This window comes from Mesoplodon mirus (genome assembly GCF_964341445.2).
Source record: "Mesoplodon mirus genome assembly, chromosome: 3".
In the NCBI taxonomy this organism is placed as follows: domain Eukaryota; kingdom Metazoa; phylum Chordata; class Mammalia; order Artiodactyla; family Ziphiidae; genus Mesoplodon; species Mesoplodon mirus.
The window spans coordinates 125,783,575-125,804,765 of record NC_138978.1 but is presented as its reverse complement, the minus strand read 5'-3'; the positions used below and the strand labels follow the sequence as shown (position 1 = coordinate 125,804,765).

Sequence of the window (21,191 nt, the reverse complement as noted above, 5' to 3'; positions counted from 1 at the left end):
TCTTGTAGAAAGTCTGGATGAGACTAGAAAAACACATGGTTCCAACATGGCATGTACCTCTTTGTGCAGATATCAAACAAGATTTAGTCTAGTTTAACTTAAGCCTGTTGTTCCAATGTTTCCCTGTGGCTTTTCTAGGCACAACAATGATGAGCATTATTTAAAATGGATTTCATTAACAGAAGCAAAGAAGGGAACACAAAGCCTCATGAGCTAACATAAATTCCCCATCTCTTGGTCTTCATTTCCAAAGCAGCACTGGGAAAGCCATGTCCTGTTCAGACAAAGAGTTGATTTCTTCTCACCACCATTAAACCCCAGTACCTGAGGTGGTCTAGAACACACGTGTTCAAACTGCCTCCCTCTCCCACTTCCTGTGAGATGAAAAGGTCATTCCCTGGTGGTTGCTTGTGTGTTTTTATGTTCATGCTGGGCTTCCCTTTTCTTAAATCTCTGAAAAGCTCCCTTCCATGTCATACTCTGCACCTGACTTTTCATTTTTTTAATAAATATTTTTATAATCTCTATCATCCAGAATTGCTTCTCTCTCCATATACATCTATCTTTTATCTTCAACACACTTACTTTCTATCCTCTCTCGGCTCTCTCTTCAGAGAGATCTGCTTTCATGCTTCAGAATGGATTCTCAACAGCACCCTCTGTGTCTATCTTGCTTGCCCTGACCTCCCCCATCCTTCTCATGCACTCTCCATTATCCTTTATTATGTAGCCTTCTTTCTAACTCCCACATGCCCCGTCCAGTCACATGCACGTTCATTTATTCATCCTTTGGTCCATTTCCATACAATGCCCTTTGTCATATAGTCTTATACATTTGCAAGTGATCTTTCCATAGCATTAAAACCACATTTCCCCCTCGGGGGCCTCTTTCTACTCCAGATCTTTTCTTAGCACGTATGTGTCTGGACAGCACATCAAGATTTGGACTTAGCTATCAGCACATCCACCAGCAAAAGTATACATTTAAATCTGACTACCCCAAAACCACAATCTGTACATAAAATATTTCACATATATCATGAAGAGGATAACTTCCTAGAAAGGTAACAAGGCCCCACAGTTTCTCATCCCTTTTCCTATCTCCTTTTCTACATAATTCCTAGCTTCATTCTTCTAATTTGGATTCCAGCTACCTTTAAAGTCTACATACTAAGCCTTTGCCATTGCACCCTGTTGGGTCTCTCAGATTTGTGCTGCTAAACTCGATGGGTCTGACTAAGGGAGAAGTTAAAACTGTATCTGTAGTACAAAAGCCTTAGCGCCAGAAAATGGTGCCTTCCTCATCTCAGAAAAAGATAACTGTACCTGACAATACACATTTGCCAGCTGCTTGAAATAGATTACCTCTATGACTCAAAGCCAGAAAAATCCAGACATACTAAGTTCATTTTAAATATGATTTTTTATGGGATCATGAAATGCAGTGTATTGATGCAGAATTGTAAAAAGAAGTAAGTGGAGAGATATTAGGTGAAGGAAGGGAAAATTATGTCTTCCCTCTTGCCACATAGGAAGTCATGGCCTGGTCTGGATGTACTCCTGCCAGAAGTATGTGGATAAAGGAGAATAAGCTACAGGCCCTGATTTCAAGTCCCTATGATTCTACTGAAATGGAATGATTAACGTGTCAACTTGACTGGGACATGTGGTACTCAGATTAAACATTATTTCTGGGTGTTTCTGGATGAGACTAGCATTTGAATTGGTGAACTAAGGCAGATTGCCCTCTCCAATGTGGGTGGGCATCATCCAATCCAATGAAGCCCTGAATAGAAGAAAAAAGTAAGGGGGAGTTTGCCCTCTCTGCCGGACTGCTTGAGCTGACACATCAGTCTTCTCCTGCCCTCAACTGGGACTTATACCATTGGCCTTCTGGTTCTCAGAACTACACCACCAGCAGCTTTCCTGGATCTCCCGATTGCAGATGTCAGACTGTGGGACTTCTCAGCCTCCATAATTGTGTAAGCCAATCCCCCAATTCCATATACATATATAGTCTGTTAGTTCTATTCCTCTGGAGAACTCTGAATAATACATGAAGTTAACACTGATCATGGGAAGGTACAGAGTATGGCAGGTCCCAAGTATAAAAGAACATGTCTGGCCCTGCATATATCAAATGAGATAATGTATGTGGTACACTACATGGTAAACTTTAAAGCACTGAACAAATGACAGGTGTTACTATTACCACTATTATATTGGCTTCCCTACATGATCTCTTTTGCTGACCACGATCTTCAGAGCAGGAGATGATCAGATAACTGAGTCTGCATCAATTGTAGATCCAGTTATCTGATGAGCACTGAACATATCAGAACTGGAAGAGACTTCAAGACCATCTCATCTAACTTGTTCCAATAAAGAAACAAAAGTCCAGAGAAGCAAAGTGACTTGTCCAAGATGATACACTTGGCTTAAGGCAGAAATAGGGTCAAAGCTCCCAAACTGATGTTCTCTCCAAAGTTAGTCCTGGGAGACACTGAAGACCAGACTCACAAGACAACCATGGGGAAAGGGTATTTTCTAGGGGAAGGAAGATGACCTGCAAAATGAACCTTGAGGATTGGGGGATTTATGCTTCTGCTGTGGCCTGGAGCAACACTGAAGGCTGGACGGGGGAAAACACTCAAGTTCCTGAGAGACTGTGTAGAAGGTGGGCTGGGTGAAGGCAACAGAAGCAGACCGCAACAGAAGCAGACCCAAGGGGTCAAGTCTATTTCTTCTAAGTTTGGGAAGCTTATATTGTGATCTTTTCTTGTTTCTCCTCAGAGGGAATTGAGGGTTCTCTTTCCCTGTTTCCTACTGAATCTGAGGATCTGTGGATTGTGAAAGCTCAGAATCTGTTCTGAGGGGACTCTTGTTTGACAGTGTTATCAGTATCCATGGATTCTGAAGCCAGAGACTCAAACTTTCTTTTTCTGCTGGTCATACCATCTCCAAGGCAAGAGTGTGAACACCAAGCAGCAGCAGCGAATGACTCCTCCATGCTCAACCTGCTCCTCTCAAGGGACTCCTAGGGTTAAAAGGACATTAAACATCATCTCCCACAACCACTTATGTTTGAAACCCTCTTGACAAAAGGACAGTGACAAAGGACTCCCCATCTCTGGAGGCAGCCCATTCATCCTTGCATGTTCTACCTCTGGTTATGTTTTCCCTAATAAGGAGTGGAAACCAATCTCCCTGTAACTTTCCCTCATTGGTCCTCAGTCAACCCTTTGGGAACGCTCAGAACATATCTATTCCCTATTGTACATGACCTTCAGATTTATGCCTGAGAAATTCAATCACCAGCCCTTGGGTTCCATTGGGTATTCATCCATTACAAGAGTTGGGAGATTTGGAGAAGATGAACCAAAAGGCCTAGGATCAAGATATCAAAAAACAACAGTTTGTACTGACTCAAAATCAGGGTCTCACTAAAACACACACCTGAAAATGTCTGAACAAGACAAGAGGAGGACCCTCTGCAGAAATGGATATCACATCTGTTACCTGTCCTCCACAGGTCTCTTTTCCTGTGTCCATTCTCTATTCAAGAATACTTCCATGCACGAAGCTTTTTTTTTTTTTTTTTTGCAAATGACGATTCCTGTTCATTGAAGTAGATATTCTTTCCTATGTACATCCTCTGTATTTCCTATGCATATAGATCTCAACCCTGATCCCTGCCCATGAAGAAACAAAACACCCATTCAAAGAAGCTGGGTTTTTTCAAGCATGTTAACATCCACTTTGCCAGGAGAGGAAAATGCAGAGTTCAGGACATGTCTACAGGCCAAATTAGGAAATTAAACCATTGGTGACTAGTTACTGAATACCATTTCATCAGATTCTCCACACTTACCAAGTATTTTCCCTAAGTCTAATCTCATGTTTCCTAAGACATTACTATTCTTCAAGTTTTTCTTTCTGAAACCATTTTTTAAAAGATGACATGGAAAACATATTGTAGAATCTGCACATTCATAAACACAAGCATATTTAACCTTTATAAATTATGTCAATTATCTAGCCTTTGTTATCCAACTTTTTCAGTATATCAAGTAAGATTCTTTACTAGATTTTATCTGCCCTATTCTGTCCTAGGCTTTTTTTTTTCTTTTTAGTTCTTTAATGTAAAAAAAGTATATATGTGTCGGGGTAGAGAGTGGGGGAGTGGAGTGGAGGGAGACGAGGGACAGAAAGAGATAAAGGCAAACAAGCCTCTGTCTCTCAGGTCCATTCAATGTCCAAATGGAGTGGCTTAGGCGTGGGTGAGTGGTAGGTCTTGTGAGGAGGACCTGTTGCCAGGCATTGACAGCATCACTCGTCCCCTTGCTGAAGAAGCAGAAGGTGGATTTCCTGGAATGAGGGACGGTGCTTGGTGTCTCTTCTCCAGCAGCTGAGCATCAGCTTATACACAGAGTCAGGGCAAATGGCAGGCTGGGGGAGGTAAGTCTTTGGAAAGAAAAATGAACAAAAAATGAGAATATTAAGAAGAGCGCAGAGAAAGGAAGAGCAGTTGCATCATAGTATGATTTGCCCACTCCCCATTTTCTTGGACTTGGAAAGTGAAATGAATGGGGTGTCTATTCTTCTTATTCAGGAGAATTCTAAATCCCATCAGTCCCTTTTCCATTCCTTTTGTCTTTTCCAGTTCTCTGGAGCAGAATTTCCTGATGGGCCATCCTGTGGTCCCTACCATCATGCAAAAGACGAAACTGAAGCAAGAAGACATCTTAGACTGGAAAGCAAGTGATTAGAACACCAAATCCTCTATTTATAACCTAGCCACAGTGAGGTTTATTCTGATTGAGCCAATCACGGCAAGGGCAGAAAGTATATTAGTTACCTCAGCTCCTTTATTGGAATAAAATCCTAGTCACTGAGATGTGGGATATATCCATGTAGCTCCTAACCATAACCTTCTCTGTGCTCCCTCTCTCCTGTACTGGCCCAGGGAGAGAAGATTGGATTTCTTCTTTACATTATTCACCAATATTTGTACATTTACCCCCTCTACAGCCCTGCCCTGAATTCCAGCCTAGAGTTGTATTTGGCTCTACTCCCAAAGTACCAGTTACTGACTGCTTCCACCAGCAAGATGCCACTCTATTGACTCCAGGTCATCTCCTGCTTGCCTGTAATCTATTGCTGTCATTTCCTTACCTATGTTTTTTAACACCTTGGTATATTGACATATTCCCGAAGCAAACCTAAATTTCTCAAGCTCTTTGAAATATGGGTCCAACATTTGCAGCTGGTAAATCATTAACTATTTCCATCTTGCCTTCTCCCACACCAACACCAGCTTATGTCATGCATCATAGGATCATAACGTAGCTCTATCTTTAATTTTTTTTGGAACCTCCACACTGTTTTCCACAGAGGCTGTACCAATTTACATTCCCACCAAAAGTGCACGAGGGTTCCCTTTTCTCCACATCCTCACTAGCACTTGTTGTTTCTTGTCTTTTTGATAACAGCCACTCTAAAGTTGTGAGATGATATCTTATGATGGTTTTGAGCATTCATTTTTTTAAATTTAAACTTTATTTATTTATCCAGTCATTCATTCATTTATTTTTGGCTGCATTGGGTCTTCGTTGCTGTGCATGGGCTTTTCTCTAGTGGCAAATGGGGTCTACTTTTCATTGTGGTGCATGGGCTTCTCATTGTGGTGGCTTCTCTTGTTGCGGAGCATGGGCTCTAGGTGTGCGGGCTTCAGTAGTTGTAGCTCGCGGGCTCTAGAGCACAGGCTCAGTAGTTGTGGTGCACGGGCTTAGTTGCTCCGTGGCATGTGGGATCTTCCCAGACCAGAGCATGAACTTGTGTCCCCTGTACTGGCAGGCAGATTCTTAACCATTGCACCACCAGGGAAGTCCCAATTTTTAATTATTTAATTCCATTTAGACCATGAGCTTTTAAGAAAAGTGCTATCTGAGAATTCTTTACATTTTGTAAAAATAAATTGAAAACAAAAATGTCAAATACATTTTTAAATTATTGAAATTATTGTTATAGACTTCCAATTGAATACAAAAGATTTAAGATTTGCTTAAGCTGTGAGCCCTAAGTATAAGATTCTTTCTAGAATTTGTGCTACTGAAAAGTTTTCTTCTGCATTATATCTGCTATGTTCAACAAGTTGGTGACATTGTGCCATTTGAAAACAAATTAGATCACACATGTGTAGTCTAGAGACCATAAAATCCATCTAGCAGCTGACAGTGTTGAGAAATTACTGTCCTTAATTCTAATGTCAAACTTTTAAAATTTGAATACTGAAATTTTAATAAAATTTAAAGTAACTAAATTTTGTAGATTGTAATAAAATGCAAATTTAATAAAGTATGTTTAGTAAGTTCATATGTTAAATTAAATAAACTGTTATCAAAAATTTAAACTTATAGATGAGAAGCTTACTCAGCGTATAATGGTAATATTTGGCTTTGGTCTTGGCTTCAGTCAAATATTTGACTTTATTATTCAAATGCAAAGCAGACAGTGGACATAAAGTGGGGGGAGGAGAAGCATGCCTTTCTTGCCTGAATGTTTGATAGTTCAATTTTCCCTCGTGTAAAATTTGTTTTTTCTATGTGGGATTTCAATCACTGAATAATAAGATGAGGGAAACTGAAAGGTTTAAAATATTCCTCCCTTTGCCTATAATTCTAGGATGTACTCAAGTTAGAATCATTATGATAATAAAATTACACTTTCTAATTGAATGCACCACCTTTAATTGGCCACAAGAATCTAGTAGGTCAACCAGGTGGCCACGATGTGCTACTAGTCCAGGAGAAAAAACATTTTTCCTTTTTCTACTCTCTTATCTCATGCACACCGGAGTAAATCTGCCCTTTGCCAAGGTAAGAAGGCAATTACCTCATAACTGAGATAGATAATTTAGATCTCCTGCTACCAAAATATCTGCAGAGTATCAAGATAAAATTCTAGGACCCCTCCTTCCTATTTTTAAGCTACATATTGTACAATCTCTAGTCATTCCCTTATCTTTTGCTTGCTTTGATCCATTTAAGCCACAGAGGATCTACTTTTAATCTTCTGCAAGAGCCTTCTCCCTCTCCTCAACTGTTATCATCTTCCTGCCTGAGATGCCACACTCCAAGTGTGTGCTGTAGCCAGGCCACTCTGGGGGCTCAGTGCTCCCACCACCAACGAGCTTTCAATCCCACGTCTCATAGGAACTTTAAACACTGAGTCATCCAAGGAATCTTGTAGTATCTTAACTAGGAATTGGGGCCCTTGTAAGCTAAGAAGCCCAGCTTTTCTGAGTCCTGAAATGCCACAGCACCTGGGCTCAGAGGTGCCTTCCAAGAACAGCAAGGCCAGGATGTACCTGAAGGTCTCTGGACATGTAAGTCGAGAAACATTTCTAGATAGTCCAAACCAAGTTTTTAACGAATGCTAATAAATCCCTTATTCACTTTTAAGCTTACGTTTTTGTTTCTATGTTTCTCAACCAGGAAGACAAACCATAGAGCCTAGACCAGGAAATAGATCAAACATGAGAGATAGGATTTTATTTTCTGGTATCTTTGAGTTGGGGAGCAGCCTGAGGGGACCCCTCATGTTCTCCAATGACCAACAGGTTGGTACATGGATAAAGCAGAGTGTATGGATGCCTAGGGAGGACCTTGGTCTCTCACATCACCTGGATAATTAGTGACAAAAGCTCTTGGTCTTTTACATTAGCTGGATAATTAGAGACAAACAACAATAATCCAGGTAGCCCATTTTCCAGCTCAGACCTATCCTGTTAAGTCAGAACTTTTCTTTCTCTCTCCTTCAAGAGCACCCAAGGCCACATCTCTCCACCCCCAACAGTTCTCACCTGCCTCCCTTGGTCTCGGAAGAACTCTCCAGTATTCTCGATGACCTGTTCATCTGACAGCTGGGAATAGGGCTGTTCCTGGCAAAAGGTGAAGGTCTCCCACAGAGTCACCCCGAAGGCCCACACATCACTTGCTGTGGTGAATTTGCCCTGTTTAAATAAGAAAAAGAATAATCTGTGCACAACAAGAGCTGATTAGGTTTTCATAATCTGGAGTTTTGCCACTTTTACAACCCAGGGCAAGGAATACTGGGACTGCCAATATACTCATGGGCGATCTGGAAACAACAATAGGAAGTTGTTTCAATGCCAAGCTACAGGCCCTTTTCTCACCCTCAGGATTTCTGCTGAGGTCTACTTCTCTTAGAGATGAGATCCAAGGGCTGAAAAGGACGCAGCCGTAAGCTATCTGACTCTCCCAGTGCATGTTAGAAGGTCAAACTCTAGGATCTAGGGTAGCCTTGGAGAAATGCCCAGGGGAAAAGCAAAATTAGAATGGGAAGCAATTGTTTCTATGTGAGAGATACGGAAATCTAGTGTAAGTGCCCGGAGTACTTGTTTAACTCGTTCGTTAATCGTCACAGTCTTGAAGGATAGACTAACGAGTGACAGCAATGAGATTCAGATGCAATCAGCATGTATTAAATACTTGCATATGTTCTATTCAATAAATACAGTGCTGACATAGATGATATTATTTATCCTTATTTTTCAGATCAGAAAACTGAGACGAGAGGTTTACTAAAATTTCCTGGTTAACAAGACCATTAATAATGGAAAAACTGAGATTTGGACCAAAACCCTCTGAATCTTGGTCTAATAATCCTTTACAACACCACACAATACCTTTAAAGGGAATAAAGCTTAATAATCACATTAGAAATGAGTAAAATATGTGATTCATCTATATAGATGATAAAGATCTTTATAAGGATTTACATAAAATGGTATATATCACAGCATCATTTATAATCAAAGGAAATTGGAAAGTACTTAAATATCAAATTATAGTGACATAATTAAATTATAGGATATATCCACACAATAGAATATTATGCAGCAATTAAAATCATGTTTTTGAAGAATATTTACTGCCAGTGAGAGAGAATTGTATGTGCATAGTATCATCCCAATGCGTAAAATAATTATATATATAATACATATATTCAGAGAAATACATGTATAGAAAAAATCCTCAAAGGAAATACACTAAAATATTAATATTAATAGTGGTCATCTTGGTGAGAGGAAGGGGATAACTATACATTTCTTATTTCAACATTAATTATGAACCCTATAAGATATGAACAAGAAACAAACAGATTAATAATAAATTAACAAAACTAGATTGCTATCAGGCTTTTCTCTGTAATATTAAATGACAAAAGACAAAATTACACATACACAGCATTGTAGGAAGTAAAAGTTTAAAGTCTAATAATTCTATAAGTCAGCTAAATGGTATAAAATCAACAGTAAATTGTCGCAAATATGCATGGTCAGAAGATATATTTCTAAGAGGTATTTGGAAAAAACTTATTCACCTGTGGTCCAGAATATCAAAAGCTGGATAAAAATTATAAAGCAAAGAATGAGGACCTTAAAAAGTAAATGGTGAAAATCATTAAAATACAAATATAGAGATCAATCTAAATAATTAATTAGAAATATGGTTATGAAATTAATACAGAAGAAAAATATTTTGTGTGGATAACAGTTATTTAACTGACAAGATTTTAATACTCTAAATTAATTAAGATCAGTCAGTAGGTGGAAAGGGTAGAGATTAAAAAAATGGTACTGAATCTCTTCTCATTATGGGTATATTTTTAACCTTTTCCTCCAAACTTTCTACAGTAAGCATGTTATATTTTATCAGCAGAAACAGGCAAGTGTTAAAAATAATAATTAGTACACAAAGTAAATCATCTCAAGTCAGAGAAAATATCAAAGTCTATTTATTGTCTGCCTCCTGCTGTCTCAGGTGCACCCCTACATGCCATCTGCATCTACCTATATGCCAGTTGCTAGGGCAGAGCTCAAAAACACAGGAAACTCACCAGCAAGATGCTCTCCCAAGACATCCAGCGGATCGGGAGCACTGCCCGGCCCTGGATTCGGTAGTAGTCACCACTGTACAGGTTTCTGCTCATTCCAAAGTCAGCTATCTTGATGGTATAGTTCTTACCCACTAAGCAGTTTCGTGTGGCCAGATCTCGATGAACAAAATTAAGTGAGGAAAGGTACTTCATGCCAGATGCAATCTGGGTAGCCATAAACTTCAGGTTGACATAACTGAGGAAATATAAAGGAAGAGAGAAAGTAGCCTCTGGAAAGAGGAAGCTGTGAAAGGTACACACCCTATAGTTGGTACCAACAAACTAGGGTTCCAACCTCAATATCCCTTCTCTATTCTTTATGAATCTCTTTGCTTTCCCCTAAAGGGCAGCTGCTTTATTATTCCCTGCATACTAACCTCCCCAACCATTCCAGAACAATGATGAAGTTTAAGGCTCACTGCTCCCCACTTCAGATCCCAGATTAGTCTCATGAACACAGAGAAGAGACAGAAGACCCGGCGTATTTACCTGACAGTGGGTACGTTGCTGAAGGAAGAACTGGGGGGTTCATGGCGGGAAAGGAACTGATTGAGATCTCCATTCTCCATGTACTCAGTGATCATGCAGAGAGGATCATCAGTGATACACACAGCTAAGAGACGGATGATGTTTGGGTCCTTGAGCCGGGACATGATCTTTATCTCCTTAAGAAAATCATTCCTTTGGAGGACAGAGACATAGATAAACCCAGAGGTTGCCAGAGTTAGAATCAAGAGGGGAAAGAAGACACAGCAAAGTCTAGTCCTAACCATTATACTGAGTCTTGTTTCCATTTGGATAACCTTTGAGAGAACAGAGAACTTGGTACCTGGAAACTGTCTCATTCTACTCATCCTGGAATGCGATGCACCCTTATTCAACTATAATTTGGTGGGGGAAACATGGACCATGACATTCACATTTGCATCCCTATTATCCAACAGAAGGCCTGCCACATAGATAGTGATTAATATTTGCTAAATCAAATATATGTTGCTAAAAACTAGTCTTAAAAATAAAACCTTCAACTGAAAGTCATATCTTAACTGCACTGGGGTCTTTACCTTTTTTAAAAGCCATGGAGGGACTTCCCTGGTGGAGCAGTGGTTAAGAATCTGCCTGCGAACGCAGAGGACACGGGTTCGAACCCTGGTCTGGGAAGATCCCGCATGCTGTGGAGCAACTAAGCCTGTGAGCCACAACTACTGAAGCCTGGGTTCTAGAGCTCACAAGTCACAACTACTGAGCCTGTGTGACACAACTACTGAAGCCTGCGCTCTAGAGCCCATGCTCCACAACAAGAGAAGCCAGCACAACAAAAAGCGCACTCACTGCAGCGAAGAGTAGACCCTGCTCGCCGCAACTAGAGAAAGCCCACATGCAGCAACAAAGACCCAATGCAGCAACCCCCAAAAAAGAAAAACAAACAAAAAGCCGTGGAGTCACTCTATAAGTAAAGTGAAGGCACTTTTTATAAAGTGAATAACCACCCTCTGGTTTAATCTGATAATTTTTTTATTTTCTCATACTGGTTTCTTTTAATGCAGGGTGCACCAGCAGTCAGTCACAACACATATTTAGTAGCCTGTTCAAAACAGCTATTTAAAGTTCACGGTGGTAATGCAGCATCATTTCAAAAGAGGTACTCACTTGGCCGAAACTAATAACTTTTTGAATAGATGGTGACAACCACCCTTGAGTCACAAAGTGGGCTATAACCTTCCAAGTAGCAATATTTAGGCTACTGAGGCCACTAGCCCACATTCTCAAAACTATTGAAGCAGACCTGTTATAAGTCTCCTGTGAGTTTCCTAGGAATCCTGGACTGGAAGTCATACTATGTCAATATAAACTCCTTGAAATCAGTGTGGTCCTGACACAACACCTCTCCTCTTTCATTGCCCCTTCAATCTCAAACCTGGCAGGGGGTCCATGGCTTGGGAGAGCTCAGAGCCTAAGCCATCCATCATTGCTAAATTGGAGTGGGCACAGGTGGGACACCCAACGTCACCAAAATAAACAATGGGCAAAGGCTTTGTTACATCCCATAGTTTTTTTCTTTCATCTTGCCACCTTCTCCAATCACATGCTAAGATTAATATCAGGAATATTCTATCTCTCTATGGGACCCAGAGGATGTCCCTTTTCACTCATACTAGTATCCTTAAGATTGAAATTCTCGCAGTTAAAATTCCAAAACCTCCACAGTTCTGTTCCCTTGCCTTTCTTTCTTCTTCATGCTATATCCTATCAATTGCAAGACTTTTAATAAAACCCTAACACCATTCTTGGAATTTATGATAATTTAAGGAATAGGGATCATAAACTTTCTATAAATTTGAATATCAGTGAGACACATCAAGCCAACACAAATGGGGAAATACATATGTTACCCAGATGTGAAGATTTCTCTGAGACACATACAACCAGCTTTCAACCAGCATGCCTCTCTGGGTGAGGATTAACTCACCATTACTGTAATGGAAAGGCTGTCAGACAACGGAGTGTGGCTGGAAACTGCAATTTATGTAGTAAAGGATCCAAGAGATTATTAGCCAGTTTGGAAAACTGCTAAAGGACTGTGGATCCTTTTGCTTTGAGGTCCATGGATACTTTTCCAAGTAGAGGTAGCTTCTCATTTGGGGGGTTGCTGGACATAGAAGAAAAGGAGCATAAAAGAGAAAAAAGGGGATGAGAAAGTAAATAGAGATGTAGGGGGAAAAGGAGAATGGGAGAAACTTAGCAAGAAAGATTTGTGTGATTGTGAAAAGTCTGCAAGGGGAGGTAATGACATTCAGGTGTGCATCTGTGTATAATGATTGAAGAGGTACGTATTCAGTCTTTAGTGTATGTTGGGGTGTACAGTGCTGTGCAAAGGGGGTTAGGAAGTAAATGTGTAGCATATCCAACAGAAAATGTACATTTGTTTTTGAGAGAGATGAGAATGAAGCTGAGGACTACTGACCCATCAGAAAAATAAAGCACAACAATGGAAATGTGAGGTAGCTCACAGACCTTCCCATCTCAAAAGAAACAAATTGCTCAGAAGTTTCCAGGAGGGTTCCTGATCCTGAAGATGAAACACATAAAGGAAAATTTAAAATGCAGACCACAGACCTGGCATTCTTGTTGGCATCTGCTCGGAGCATTTTCACGGCCACCAGGACAGGCTGGTTAGCACTGACATCTAGGGCAAAATCTTTGTCTTTGAATTTTTCCATTCCCTCCACTTCACAGAGATGAACCTAGACAAAAGTCATCTAGTCTCAGCATCATCATTTCTCCTGAAGATGTCTCAGTACTCTTGCTGGGCATTTCCTGGAGATAAACTAACTCTTACAACTCAGGCAAAATAATCAAAAAGACCAGTAAGAAGATACGTACAACACATCTTTGACTCAAATAACTGACTTAAGAAAATGGTAAGGTACCCAGCTAATGTGATATGTTACTGCTTTATAAAAGAAATACATTGATTGGAACATTAAATATGTGAATGAATCTATAACATGGTATTTTATTACAGCATAGCCCACTATAAAATGTCATTCGGTATAAATACTTGAACTTTGATTCAAGGAAGTTTAGTTACGGGATCGTGCAAAACATTAGGCAATTTCTTCTCTAAGCCCTTAGTATGGGATTAGCATCATCAGGAACCTCTAGGCATTAGTAACTGTATAACAAGCCTGTGTTTTCAACCCAGGAGACAGAATGAGTGTATATAACACCACAAACAGATGCCGTGGACCCTTCTACCTCCACCACCACCAAACCTACGCAAGGTTAAAGCATGCCACCCATGCTGGAAACCAATAACATATTCTTATGAAACCAAATTACATTTGGAATTTAGATGGTGGTGTTGAAGACCTTCTGTTGCCACTTAAATCATTGCTTTGAATTCTCAGAAGGCTCATGTAACTGATGTAAGAGTGAAAAGTCAAATATTACATGCATCACTCTGAGGGCAATTGAGAAGTGTGTTCCTCCTTATCTTGGTTAGTGATTCATTCCCTAGTGGCTGGTTCTGGGACCAAAGGCAGGGGTGAGGTTGTTTTTGACCATTTTACATGTAACTCCAATTAAAAGGGAAAAAACAAAGTGGCTATCCAATAGCAGGATGTTCTTGGACAGTTTATAAAAGATGATCACATCTTATGGGTCCCCACCCTTTGTAACCTGTTGTAAAAATTTTGGAAAATATTGAATGTTTTTCAGAATATCTAAGTCTAGTGACTTTCCTGCTTTAAAAACTCTTATATAGAAATCAGAATTCCCAGGATTTCCACAGCTGTTTGACAAAGATGAGGCTGACCAATACTAGTCTTCTAGAGAACAATGCAAGGAGAGACAAGTGGAGGAGACATTTGGTGTGAATCCACTTTGGATGGGACAGTTTGCTCTACTGACCATTTTTATTCAACCACTTCCTTTGAACTACCAAGGACTGGAGGCCCCACTCAAAGAATCAGCTCACCTCCCCAAACTGGCCTTCTCCCAGCTTCTCCTTGAAAGTTAAGAGTTTCCTGGGGAACTCTTCCACAGCCACATCTTTCCCCGAGAGCAGGTCCATGGTAATGGCAGGCACGGAGTAGGTGTTGCCTCCAGTCACCCCCTGGAGGTTCACAATGTCAGCCTCTGCATAGTGGGGCACACCCTCAGGCCCACTGGACTGGACTGGCTTCACAATGCCACTGCAGCCTGTGAAGACAAGGACAATGAGTCTCATTCCAAGGGGCCTCTTTGGAGAGATCTTCAAGAAAGGAAATCTGAGAGGAGAGCTAAAACATGCCCCCAAGACAGCCTAACCTACACCATGACATTCTTACTTGGAGAATGATTCCTCTGGAGATTCTTTCTTGGGGCCTCCAGAATGTAGGCACCATTTTATCTCTTATCTTCTCCTCATAACTACGTGATCATTAATAACCTCCTTGGGGCTTCCCTGGTGGCACAGTGGTTGAGAATCTGCCTGCCGATGCAGGGGACACGGGTTCATGCCCCGGTCCAGGAAGATCCCACATGCCGCGGAGCAACTGGGCCCATGAGCCACAACTACTGAGCCTGCACGTCTGAAGCCCATGCTCCAAAACAAGAGACGCCGCGATAGTGACAGGCCCACGCACCGCGATGAAGAGTGGCCCCCGCTTGCCACAACTAGAGAAAGCCCTCGCACAGAAACGAAGACACAACACAGCAAAAATAAATAAATTAATTAATAAACTCCTACCCCAACATCTTCTTTAAAAAAAATAAAAATAAAAAATAACCTCCTTGGTTAATCTTGTGGAATTGTGGTGAAGCGCCAGGAAGGCTCACTATACTAGTTAGGGTAGGAGTATTAAAGTTTTAGGATTTAATGGCATATTTCCTTAATTTTAAGATATAATCGCTGATTTTAGTAACCCATTTCAGGGATTAAAAACTGTGATTAAATGTATATGATCTAGCTTAAGACATATCCTAACTTTAAAAAATATTAAAACATGACGGGGGATTTTTAGACTTCAGAAAGTAGGTAGATCACTTTGGTTCGGCCTAGGAAATAAATTACATCCCTATTCTTGCTGTCTCTGTAAAATTCCCGTAGTTCAATATGCTCCTTCAATGTTTGCTTTCCACTGAGTGGTAAATACACATTAGTTTCCTTTCTTCCTTTGGAAGGACTCCCTTGAAAAGCCTCTGCTCTCATGGTTAGTCCAGCTACTTCTCCAATCAGCTCTCCCCTGAACACCATCAGTCCTCTTCCACTGACTGGGGTCATTCCTCAGATGCTGACATTATGGACAGAAAAGCTGCTCTGAGCCTCAGCAATGACCCCAGCATCCCCTCTGATGTCACTCTGCAGCCCTTTTTAAAAGACACTGGAATGTGAATCAATTGGCACTGTTTTACCAAAACAACACTTTATTGAGAAAAGACAAGAAATATTTGCTCTCGTAATAAAATCTTGTATTAGTCAAGTAAATTTTCACCAAAGAGAAATGAACAAAAGTTAAGTAACTCAATTATCTAGGTGACTAAAACCTGGGAATTCTAGGATCTCTTTAGCTTCATTGTTTTTTCTCCAAGTGAAATTCTAGTCCTGAATTTACCCCTATTGGTGTTTGATGTTGGGTGAGTACCTTATCTGGGCCTTCTCACTTTCCTCCTATGAAAAATGAGAAGGTTGGACTAGTTGGACTGTTTAGGTTCTTCTGGTGTTAACACCTTAGTAACGTATTTTATTTATTAATCTTCTTCTGACATGTGGGTCCCTCCAAACATCTGCTACGTGCAGTAGAAAAGGAGAGATGTCCAGATTCAATTAGGAGCAGCAGTAGACCAAATCTAGAAAGAAAGAGTGGACTTCCCAGGAGAAGGTGGACTTCTCTAGGCTAAAATTAGACTTGGTTGAGTAGGAGCAATAGTGTCACACCTTCATAAATCTTGTCCCTCAATTTTCTGCTCACTGTTTCATCCTCACCTGATTCTTCCTCCCCTGGAGCAAATTCTGGGAGTTTCCGTATCAGCCTGGACGGCTCCTGGTAGTCAGGGCGGAGGGGAAAGATGCGATCATAAGTGGAGTTGGACTCCTGCTCGCTTGGCGATGAGGAGCGGTTATTGTTGAACATACTGGACTCGCTTGGCAGGGAAAGGCTGACTGTCATTTCATCATCCAGCATCCTCCGGGAAGCCTGAAAGAGAAAGACAGGGGAGAAAGGCATGTTGACACAAAAGGGATCATCACTCCTTCCTCTTCTTAAACCCAGCTCTTCCACTCAGATGAAATAACTCTTTAATACTCAAACTCCAGAAGTGACAGGGGTTCAGTCTGGTTCCACAAGTGCCTGTGTTGTAGAAACTCAGAATCATCTTTCATTTCTTCAAGGCAGAATTTGACTTCCAAATTTCTGCACTGCCAACATTAATTAACTTCCATTGAAACACTTACAAGCCTTATTCACGTGACACCATTAGAACCTATCGGTAGCCAATCAAAGAATTTCTCAGTCTTACAGTTTTCAATGTTCTGCTAAATAATGGGTTTTCCTGACACCACTCAACTGATTGATTTTGTGTAGGCATAAATTAAAATGCTCTTTAACGCAAAAAATGTGCTGTAACATGATGACTCTGTAGTTCACCTGACCACTCTGGCATTGTAGATTAGGGTAATACCCCCTTGACCCCACATTTTTACTAACCAAAAATAAAATGGCTACAAAATAAGAAAGGAAAGCCCTAGGTGCTAGGGATACTAACATGAATTATACCTAACACGGGAATAAGAAGAATAAAACAGCTAATTGTTCCGTCATTCTATTTAATATGACCTGCCTGCTCCTTCAAAAGGAAAATCTCATAATCTAAGTATATGTGACAATTTGGATTTAAACACATGAAACGTTCTACTCCAACAAACACACTTTGGGTGCTCAGTGGAGAAACTTAGATGTCTGCTCCATACCCGAGACTGAGAGTTCCTTTGTTGCAGTAATATCCTCAATACTGAGCATGGAGCCCAGCACATAGTAGGTACTCAATAAATATCGGTTGACTCTCTCAAAGAGAAAGTTCTGAGGACACCACTGTAAGTATCCTGCAGATAATACTACAGCATAAGGCTATTTTGAGCAATGTATTTGGAATACATAGGTATGCTTAAGGGTCTTCTACAAAAAAATTCTTTCCCCCAGAAGCAATCCTGTGTCACTCCAGATCATCTTGAGTTATCTTACTCAGGATGTACAGGGACAGAAAGAATTTCTTGAAGGACCAAGTTAAATATTCAAGGGCAAAATTTTTATTCTCCCTTTTACCTGGAGAGTCTCCAATCCAAAATTCTTCTCCCAGCCCATGAATATATTCCAGTGGGACTCAGAAGAAAGACTCAAAGAGTGGTAAATTCTGGCTCAAATAAAGGAAAAATAGCTCACAGGGAAGAGAACACAGACTCTCCCCCCTCAACTAAAATGCAGTCATAACAGACTGTTCAGTAAGAACACAGCTTCAAGCTGTCCAATGAACCGTCAGACCATCAGCTGCTACCACCACCACTCTTTGCTACCCCGCATCGTGGAATTTAGATACCAAGTGTGTTCTAGCATTCTAAAAGACAAAAGGTTTTGATGTTGCCTCATCATGCCACTGAGTGAGCTCTCTGTGGATTCTGCCTTTCAGCCTTCAGTCACTATTTATGGATTGAAAGCTTTAATTTAATTTTTAGACTAATGTTAGAAGTCTCTGTGGCAAGCAAAGAGACCCTCTCTTCTGTGAAATATTCCTGACTAAAGTCCTTAAAATAAACCTCAATCATCTCAGAACTTGAATGTGTAACAGATCAGAAGGAATTGTATGCTACTTGTCTGGGTCATTCCTCTCACTTCTCTGATTTCAGCCTCTTCCTCTTGTCCTACTCACAAAGCGTTCAGAAGGTTCCAGTCCATTCTCACAGTGCCCTTTCCCCTCTTCTGGTATGTACTGTACATAGGCACTGGTCTCCTCTGAGATCCCATCCCCAAATACTTAGTCTATAAACACAATCAGCCTATACCCTCCCTCCTGTTCCCTGCACTCGATGGGCACCTCAAAGCCTCACAGCCCAGAGTATCTATGATCTCTCACAGTCCACATCCATTTGAGCTTATTGACCAGGAACAATTGTCCATGACTAAAGGTAGAAACACTTTATCATCAGCAAACCCCAAGAGTGTCACACATTTAGCAGCAGTGCCCAGAATTGCTATCTGGTCTAAGACACCAAGAAAAGTCATAGATATTCCATCCGTGGTGAAAGGTATATATTTTAGAAGAAAAGAAGTCAACATATTTCAAGACTGACAATTAGAACAAGCATAGAAAGCAGGATATTAACTGTATGACCTTGAGCACATCACATTTTCTCATGAGCAAAGCAGTTAAATATAACTACTCTGCCCAACTCACAATTATTCAATGAGGTTCAAGTAAAATCAAGGAAAAAGTCTTTGCAGACTGTAAAGTGTTAGACAAATGTAATACAAATTATATAGATCATTTGGCCTAGACTAAAAGAATCTGAGGAGGCACTCAGAAGGATGCATAACCATAACTTTCTTTTTTGGGGGCCGTACCACGTGGCATGCAGGATCTTAGTTCCCCATCCATGGGGGAAGCATGTGCCCCCTGCAGTGGAAGCACAGAGTCCTAACCACTGGACTCGCAGGTCCTCCCCAACCATAACTTTCAAGTACAAAAAGAGGTAGGAATAGAATTGTGAGAAACTTGGCTTGGATATTAATGAAGCAGCACAGGAAAGGATGGAGCAGCTTCCTACCCCGTGATTGTCCTGCACTTCCTCACCTTCTCCAGCATTTTCTGCCAGAACTGCCTCCAGAGGATGATGACAATGATAGCCAGGAGGATGAAGATTATGGCCACTAAGCAGCCAATCAGGATTCGAGTGTTGCTGTCATCAACTTTAAGCATTGGATCTGTAACCAGGAAAAGAAGGACGAAGAATGTTATCATCTCAAGGGGCAAGGAAAAGCATAAAGGCTTGGACTAGAGAAAAGAAGGCAGAACCTATTCCTTCAGGATAATTCCACAAGATGCCACTTAACACTTGGTCTTGCTACTCTTGTATTACTGTGCTCCTATATCCTACAGTCCTCATCCATGGGACAGTAGCTTCCTCTTCCTCATGTATTAGACTGGATAATGGAGAGGTTTTCCATTCCTCCCAAAATTTTGCTCCCTTTATACCATGGCCCCTAATCACACCTCATGAAAAACAGGTGAAGAATCAGTTTCACTCTTCATTGAGACATGCCAAGGCAGCTGAGAGTCCTCTTTGGAGACACTTGATCACGTGTTTCCCAGATTGCTGACTTATACAGCCAGTGACTGTTTGAAGCAATGCATACACTTTTCCATATTTCTCTCCAATTGGAGAGACTAGCTTTTTGTTCCATTCATTCATTGAGATCCCTACAATGGGTCTCACCTAGAAATATCCCTTTCCCTGTTTTTGCTCCAAGCTTCCCAAACTTCTAAGAAGCAGTTGGAACAGCTCCAGACTCTGCCTCAGCAGAAGAATCACATGGACCAGCAGGGAAGAGAGTGAGGTTGGGCCTTTAACTTTGGAGGTGGTCTGTCTTATCTTTCCAGAGATACTCTTCATTGAAAGCCACCTGGTATCAAGCCTGCTACACAGTCAAGCCTTTGCAAATCTCCACCCTTCTTCATCCTCCAGGAGGTCCCTTCAACTTAATTTTTATAACCAAGAAGCATACATACCATAGGTTGTGGGTGCCACAGGCGATGTGGGCAGGGCTCCAGAGTTGTTGTACATAGCAGCATCTGTCACAAAACAAGGGTGAGTCAGAGCTGGGGAGAAGACAGCTCGGTAGTGGTTTTTCTGAAGGCAGGTTGTAAGCTAGCACTTTGTGAAATCGATTTACTGTGTTGCTAAAAAGCCTTTCTTAGAAATGAAATCATATAATATATTAAGTAAAAAATATTGCCATTCATCTAAATAGTAAGGGCAACTTTTCTTTTGTAAAAATTTTGTTTCAATTATTACCTACTAAGTGTCATGGTACAAAAAAGTTAAAGAGAGTGATCAGAGGGCTGTGACCACACATTATCATAAATCATGCACAGGAAGTGAGATCCAAATTCAACAAAATGTAGAGAGAATACAATGGGTAAGTAGACATAGGACAGACATAGGGTTAAGATGTGATTTCCCTTCAAGGAAATTACGGTGTTTTACAAAAGAGTTTTCACTGTGCCTCATAGTCCTAGCTCTTTAATTTATAAATTAAGCCTTCTTCCTTAGAAATAAATTAGAGTATCACTTACAGTGATGTTGAAGCTTCTAGGACTAGCTCCCAAAAGTTTATTTGACAGATTGATGTTGGTAACTAATTTTTCCCTCTGACTTGTCTAATCAAGGGGGTCAAGAATTAGAATATGCAAAGACTATCAGTAATAATAAATAATAATTAGTCAGCAATAATAAGTTATTGGAGTTTTTGTTACAGTAGCCCACCCTACTCCAAATAATATACTCCTGCCTCAGTCTGATTTGGATTTACTTCTTCTTTGGCTCCGTAGTACCCAGTGTCTATATCATTTAGTACATACCACAGTGTCTCATATTTTAAGTTTACTCATCCATCTTCTATGAAATATTGGGTACCTTTAGGTCAAGGACATTGTCTTATTTGTCATTGTAACCTAATAACTAAGACAGTGCA

At 40.6% G+C, this 21,191-nt stretch overlaps 1 protein-coding gene across 4 annotated transcripts in view; it reads right to left on the bottom strand.

Moving 5' to 3' along the window:
* Positions 1 to 3,729: 3,729 nt before the first annotated feature.
* The window catches only part of DDR2 (discoidin domain receptor tyrosine kinase 2), a 150,047-nt gene continuing 132,585 nt past the window's right edge, over positions 3,730 to 21,191 (bottom strand). For all 4 annotated transcript variants that reach the window (XM_082615750.1, XM_082615751.1, XM_082615749.1 and 1 more), the window contains 9 exons: positions 20,227 to 20,289; positions 19,291 to 19,421; positions 16,433 to 16,643; positions 14,444 to 14,667; positions 13,081 to 13,208; positions 10,453 to 10,644; positions 9,925 to 10,159; positions 7,865 to 8,014; positions 3,730 to 4,464 (listed from right to left, as the gene is read on the bottom strand). In XM_082615750.1, the coding sequence (XP_082471876.1) occupies positions 4,330 to 4,464; positions 7,865 to 8,014; positions 9,925 to 10,159; positions 10,453 to 10,644; positions 13,081 to 13,208; positions 14,444 to 14,667; positions 16,433 to 16,643; positions 19,291 to 19,421; positions 20,227 to 20,289 (1,469 nt within the window). In that variant the 3' untranslated portion in view covers positions 3,730 to 4,329. The remainder of the gene's footprint in view (positions 4,465 to 7,864; positions 8,015 to 9,924; positions 10,160 to 10,452; positions 10,645 to 13,080; positions 13,209 to 14,443; positions 14,668 to 16,432; positions 16,644 to 19,290; positions 19,422 to 20,226; positions 20,290 to 21,191) is intronic.